The sequence below is a fragment of the Mastomys coucha genome, chromosome X, assembly GCF_008632895.1.
Source record: "Mastomys coucha isolate ucsf_1 chromosome X, UCSF_Mcou_1, whole genome shotgun sequence".
Taxonomy (NCBI): Eukaryota; Metazoa; Chordata; class Mammalia; order Rodentia; family Muridae; genus Mastomys; species Mastomys coucha.
Genome location: NC_045030.1, coordinates 7,003,698 through 7,010,937, shown reverse-complemented (window position 1 = coordinate 7,010,937; position 7,240 = coordinate 7,003,698). Strand labels below are relative to the sequence as shown.

Sequence of the window (7,240 nt, the reverse complement as noted above, 5' to 3'; positions counted from 1 at the left end):
ATGTAGAGGAACTTTCCAGGGCCTGCTTTTATTTGCAATCTTTGAGACAAGGACTTACTTTTCATCCTTGGCTGGCTTTGTGGCAGTCCTCTTAGCCTCCTAAGTGCTTGCAATCACAGGTGTATGAGATACCATATCTGGTTCTTATTTGTAGCCGTATAATAGGCCCTTAATTTCTACTTGGCTTTGTGATATACTAGCCTTTCTAGCCTCTACTTAGTTTACACCTTCTCCTGCCCGACCTCTGGCTTGGTGTTCATCAGCATCCTAAACCCCACCTCTCCCCTAGGAATTGAACCCTGGAATGTGCTATGCAGGTGCTTTCTTTACCACTGACCTATATATATCCCTGCTCCCTGCCTTGGTTCTCTGCCATTCTGATCATACCTGTAGCTTCCATCCACCTCAATGTCTTCTCTAAGAATAAGGCAACTCACTTTAATAGTTTCCATTGGGTGGTTGCTTGTGGGGGAAAGAACATTAAGCAGCTGGGTGCATTTTTCAGGATCTGATAATTGCTGGGCAGGTTTGACAGGTATTCAGGCAATTGAGTCTTGGACGATGAGCTAGAAGATACTGGAATTTCGGGGGTTCAGAAATCTAATTAGGGGGCTGGAGAGATGGCTCAGCCGTTAAAGGCTAGACTCACAACCAAAAATATAAGAAATCTGATTAAGACCTTTCCAAGCTTTAATAGAGTAGTATAATTTATGAAAGAGAAAGTTAATGTAGGTTGCTAGCAATCAGTAGTGGAGAACTAGCAAAAAAATAAACACTACTGGAGCTACTTAAAAATATAAATCCTTCATCTAACCACCATGCAAAGTCATAACTGCCACAAAACCTTGATTGTACCCTTAACTTCCAGGTTCATCTACTATAACACAACATAATGGGATTACTGCTAAGAGTCAAAGTGTTCACAGGTTTAGAGACTGACAGCTAAGCACTATTCCTGCAACTGTAGCCATTATGGTCTTAAAAGATACCTTTTCTGCCTCTGGTATTTATTTATTGGAGATAGGGTCTGTATGTAGTTCTAATTGTCTTCGAACTCATTATGTAGATCAGGCTGGCCTTTAACTGAAATAGATTGTCCTGCCTCTGACTCCTGAGTGCTGGGGTCCAAAGGTAAGCACCACTTTACACCCAAGGACTTGAGCTTTTAAACTGTTAAAGGTATCTTCTGAAGCATTTTGAATGGGAAGAAATGTTGCTTTTCCGGTTTTTACTTTAGAGCCATATTGTTACTAACTTAACCAGTGCAGACAGTTAGCAACCACTTGAGCCTAAGGTTACTGTTTGCTCAATTTTTCTGAAACATCAAGATAACATAGTCCAAATAAAGGCCACCATCACCTTTTGAGAAGGCATGTATATATTTAACCAACTTTTTTTCTTTTTCTTAGATTGCCAAGGAAATCTGATGTGGAAAGGTGAGTATGAAAAAACTTAAAAAAGGAGATCTGTCTTACTGATTTTTTTTTTTTAACTCTGTGAGCTTTAGTATGGTGCTAATTATTGATGATGTAGGAATCTAGGTCCAAAGAAAGTTAGGACTGTGTGTTTTGTTGGGAGCATCAGGGAATGCAGTTTTTGTGTTCTTGGTACTTGGATGTAGACCTTTTCTTTTTTAAACCTTTATTGATGACTGACCAAGGCAAGTCCTTGGGAGGACTAGGAAAATGTAACTGCATAGACTGTAATGGAAGTTGAGTTGAGTGGCTTTGGGCAGCTGGCTGTTAATTTACCAGTTGATGTAATGATGCTATTAGATCCTTTTAACACTAGTCTCCTGTTATTGATATTTTATAGTTGAAATTTTTTGTTCGATTTAAGCTTGAGGCTTGAAAATTTAACACTTAAGTTCCATAGGTCAAAGGAACAATTTTTAAGGAGATCATGTTATTGGGATTTAAATTGATACTATAATATAAGGCTAAGTTGGTAATATCTTTGATCCTACCTATGTACCTTGGTTTTGGTTTTTAAGACCAAGTCACTAGGGAGGTTTATAGTATTCATTAGTGGTCACCTCTTCATTACCAACACCAAATGCCTTATTTGTAGACTTAGGAATCATAAAGATAGAGCTGGAAGACACAATTGAAACTTAACCTGGTTTGTGACTTGACTGGTCAGTTTTAAAAGAAGGAAACAAGCTAGTTTTGTTCTGCCTGTTGTGGAGTAGGAACGAACACTGCGCTTTTGAAGAACTGACTCATGCACAGATCAGTTGAGACAGTGTGGTGTCAGAAAACCACATTAGAGTAGTTTACAGAGAAGGGCATTTTTCTGATAGAAGAGCATATTTAGGGAAAAAAAAATCAGACAAATCTTGCTGCTTGTGGTAAGAGAGGGACAGCACTGGAATTCCAAGTCCTGAGGTCGGTGGTGTCCAGGTAGTTGTATATTTGTGTGTGGTACCTTACATTCTTGAGCTAGAACCCTAGCCCTGTCAGATCTTAATGTACTTTTAACATTTGTGTCTCATTCTTGCTTGTTTTCTTTAATAATCCTTGACAGACACTGACAAAGAGCCATAAGTGTGCCCCTGGCTTTTTTCTTTTTGTTTCCAGTAATCATGGTGTTGACTGTTCTTAAGCCTTTTCTTAGGTTGTGTGCGGTCTTATCACACTCTGAATAGCAGCTTGACTTTGATGTATTCAGTCAGCAATAGACTTGAGCAAAAATTTATGTGGGTACATTGCACCATGGTGATGTTATTAGCAAGATAGAGAGATGTTGGTTGGTTGTGTAGGTCATTGAAAAGTCACATTAAATTAATAAATAGCTTCAGTTGCATTTGGAGGTAGGTTAGTATTCTTCTGGGTCTTGTTATTGACTAGTCCTGGCTTGTTGAAATTTTTTTCCAGTATCTTAAACCATGAGAGGTATAATTGTCAGTTGCAGTGGTCCTGAAGTAAAGAGGTCTAGCTAATATATAGAGGGTAGAGAATTTTTAATGACTCTTTTATAGCTTTATGAGATGAAAAATATTGGCGATTGCTGGGTGAAAAAAGTGTAGAAATGAATACAGTATGAAAATAGATATGGGGGCTGGAGAGATGGCTCAGTGGTTAAGAGCACTGACTGCTCTTCTGGAGGTCCTGAGTTCAAATCCCAGGAACCGCATGATGGCTCACAACCATCTGTAATGAGGTCAGACGCCTTGTTCTGGTGTGTCTGAAGACAGCTGCAATGTATGTGTGTGTGTGTGTGTGTATATATATATATATGTATATGTATATGTATATAATATACTTATATATATAATAAATAAATCTTTAAAAGAATAGATATGGACAGACCTACCTTTTACCAATCAGTATACTGTCTTTAATTTGGTAATGTATTCAACCTTGTCATGGAAATTCATCGGAGTGTTTTTGTTTGTTTGTTTGTTATGCTATTGTAAGTTGGGAAATAACCCTTGATTTTATATAAAGGACATAGTTCCACGCTTTGGTAGAGAATATATTTCAACTCCTCTAACCAAAATGGTAACTAATTACCAGTAACTTGAGTTATGAAGTTTATACTTTATAGTTCCTAACTTCCACTACTAATATCCATAGGTTTAGTATATTTTAGGAATCATTTATTATAATAAAAAATTAGTTTCATATTGTAATTCATTGTGGAAAAATTCCTATTTGATTTATTGCTCTGTGGTAAAGGTATGAGAACACAAAAATGAGATGAAATTAATATTTATGTAAGTATTTTAGGTTAATTTTATGCTTATAAACAAATGCTTTTTTATTCAGATGAAACAAGTTGTGAAAAGTAATATGCTGGTTCAGATGAGACTTGTTTTATTTTATAGGAAAATAGAAATTGTACAGTTTGCTAGCCGGACACGTCAACTCTTCGTTCGATTATTAGCTTTAGTAAAATGGGCCAATGATGCTGGCAAAGTAGAAAAGTGTGCGGTGAGTTAAACTTTTGATTTTACTATGTATAGAATAACTTTGAGAGCTGGACATCATAACACATGCCTGTGATCTTAGCATCCAGGAGTCTGTAATGATAGTTGTGAGGTCCAGGTTAGAGACTACATGGCAAGATGCTGTCTCAGAACAAATGCCTTTAACTGTTACATGCATAACTTAGAAATTTAACTTAGAAATTCATAACAGTAGCAAAATTACAGTTATGAAGTAGCAACAAAACAATTTTATGGTTGGGGTCACACAGCATGAGGAATGGTATTAAAGGGTGGCAGCATTAGGAAGGTTGAGAAGTACTGCTTTGGGGTTAGAAAGATTCTTATAAAGTTTGCTTATTGATTTTTTTTGTTTTGTTTTGTTTTTTGAGACAGGGTTTCTCTGTGTAGCCCTAGCCGTCCTGGAACTCACTCTGTAGACCAGGCTGGTCTCGAACTCAGAAATCCGCCTGCCTCTGCTGGGATTAAAGGCGTGCACCACCACTGCTTGACTTGCTTATTGATTTTTGATGTTCTTGTGAGAATGGCAGAGTCTGTATTTTCTGATTTACAGATGAGATGACTAAATTTCTAGAAAATATGTGGCTTCTTCAAGGTCCCAGAACTGATGACAGTTCAGTTGCTTGTTCATTTACATGTGCTCCAAAACTACTGAGCATGGGATAGCAGGGAAAGACTTGAGCGTACTTCTGTTTTCTGGGAGACTCATAGTCTTTGGACTGTTGAGTTACTCTTAATTCAAATAAGTGACTTCATTGAGTGAAGTGTAACAAAGATTAAATCTACTCCCTAAAAATGTTTTAGGGAGCTGGGGATGTAGTTTAATTGGTAGAGTACCTCTTCAGCATGTAGGAAGCCCTGGATTCCATCGATTTCCAGCACTGCATAAACCAGGCATAGTGATGTTTGCCCTGTAATCTCAGCTTGGGAGGTGGAAGCAGGAAGATCAGAAGTTTAAGATTATTCTTGGCTACTAGTCAGTTGAAGCCAGCCTTGGCAACAGATCCTTTCCCCACACAACAATGGTAACAAAAACCAACCAGGTTTTAACCTAAGAATGCTAAGAGGACAACCTAGGGGCCTTGGGTGAGTTCACTGTGAGAACTTGGGGAGTATGATTTGGTGTTCACGGATGAGGAACACTGGCTTTTGTTTTATTTCAATCACTCCTAAAGAGTTCATACTGGAAAGGGCAATTAAATAGTGAATGAAGTCCTGAAATGAAGACAGCATGTACCCACTTTCATTTGAGGTTTTCTTTTTAGGCTCAACTCTACAAGATCAAATACATGTCTACCTGATGTCAATTAAATTTGTGAATGGAAAGGAAGTGCAGAGATATATAGCTTGACAATGATCCTCACATTCCTTTTTTGGTTTTCATTCTTTATGTAATGAGTTTTTTTTTCCTTTTTGGTTTTTCCAGACAGGGCTTTTCTGTGTAGCCCCACCTGCCTCTGCCTCCCAAGTGCTGGGATTAAAAGCATGTGCCATCACTGCCCAGATATAATGACATTTTTAAAAGGTTCCTAGTTTTCATAGATTAAAACAGATTAACAAATTGGACCTGACTAGGTTAAATTTGAGAGTTTCAAAAGTTCTCTAATTTATCAAGCTTCTTACATAAAAATCAGCAGGGCAGTGGTGGTATACACCTTTAATCACAGCACTTGGGAAACAGCCAGATGGATCTCTGTGAGTTCAAGGCCAGCCTGGTCTACAGAGTGAGTTCCAGGATAATCAGGTCTACACAGAGAAACTCTGTCTCGAAAAACCAAACAAAAGAAAAAAATGAACAGCTACCTGGCAGGATGGTACCATAGTGTGTGTGTGTGTGTGTGTGTCTGTGTGTGTATAATTTACTCTAGTAAATTAAAAATGGAGAATTTTCTATTTGTAAGCTGGTGATGGGCCTTATTCCACAAAAGCCCTACTATACAAAGAAATCTACAGCACAGCTCTATTTCTGACATGATTTCTCTGACATTTTCACCTCAGTTTTAGCCTGCTTCTTTGTCTTAGTCTTTGCTTAGCCTGTTTCACTAGGTTGCCTTATTATAACCAAAACTTTTGGGAAAGTTGCCAAACCAAAAGGAGGGAAAAGATCATAAAGTTGGGTTTTTGAAAATTCTAGAGTATAGGTTTGCTTTCTGAAGCATACTCTGTTAGTTTCTATTGTCAGTTTGACACAAACTAGAGTAACCTGGGAAGAGAAAACTCACTTCCCCAGTTAAATAATTGCCTTGATCAGATAGGCTTTATTTGGAGCATTTTCTTGATTGCTAAGTGATATGGGAAGCCCAGCCCACTGAGGGTTATCTAGCTTCTCTAATTATTAAGCTATATTTCTTTGGAAAAAGGTCTTTACCTGTGAATCAATTTTCTCATCTCTAAGGTGATAGTAACTACCAGGTTCTGTTTTCTAGAGTTGTAGAAATTAGACAATAAAACAGCTGTGGAACTGGCATTGTAAAAACATGATCTATGTATGATGCTCTCTTACATTACTTCTGGATGACTGGTTTTAAGTTGATCACCGGAAAACTGTTTGAAGGACATAAAAGAAAGGAATGCTAGATATTGATGTAAAATGGAATTAAAGGTTTGAAAGAGGTGATTTTCAGCCCTGTGATGACTCTACTACTGAACTGACTAGAAAACTGATAGAATTTCTGTATTGGGCAGATAGTTGGTCTGAATCTCATATTGGGCAGTATGTACTGTTTCCTGTGTTCTAGGCACAGTTCTGAATGTTAGGTATGTAATACTTATCCTTAGAACAACTTCATTAGGTTGGGAATCATTATCTCCATTTTACTGTTGAAAACCTGAGGCAGTGGTGGCATACACCTTTAATCCCAGCATCTGGGAGGTAGAGGTCAAGGCAGGCAGATTTCTTGAGTTTGAGGTCAGCCTGCTCTACAGAGTTCCAAGACAGCCAGGGCTGCACAGAGAAACTGTCTCAAGAAGAAAACCTTAGGCATAGAAAGGTCAACTTGTTTGTCCAAGTGGACATGGCTAGTAAATTACAGAGTTAAAATTTAGAACAAGGGAGTCTGGGAATCCATGATTTTAACTACTTCATTGCTATCCAACACTAGAAGTCTGTTAGGATAATTTTTACTATTGATATTTCATCTAATAAATAAGAAACCACCTATATTAATTTATTTTTAAGTTTGCTTTGGAGTGAGTAAATGATATATTTACCCTTTGCTTTAAAGATGATCTCCAGCTTTTTAGATCAGCAAGCCATCTTATTTGTGGATACCGCTGACCGCTTGGCCTCCT

At 37.8% G+C, this 7,240-nt stretch overlaps 1 protein-coding gene across 1 annotated transcript in view; it reads left to right on the top strand.

Moving 5' to 3' along the window:
* The window catches only part of Med14 (mediator complex subunit 14), a gene marked incomplete at its 5' end in the record, with an annotated part of 83,124 nt that overhangs the window by 3,941 nt on the left and 71,943 nt on the right, over positions 1-7,240 (top strand). The window contains 3 exons of the mRNA XM_031372068.1: positions 1,410-1,436; positions 3,830-3,935; positions 7,174-7,233. Coding sequence (XP_031227928.1) covers positions 1,410-1,436; positions 3,830-3,935; positions 7,174-7,233 — 193 coding nt within the window. The remainder of the gene's footprint in view (positions 1-1,409; positions 1,437-3,829; positions 3,936-7,173; positions 7,234-7,240) is intronic.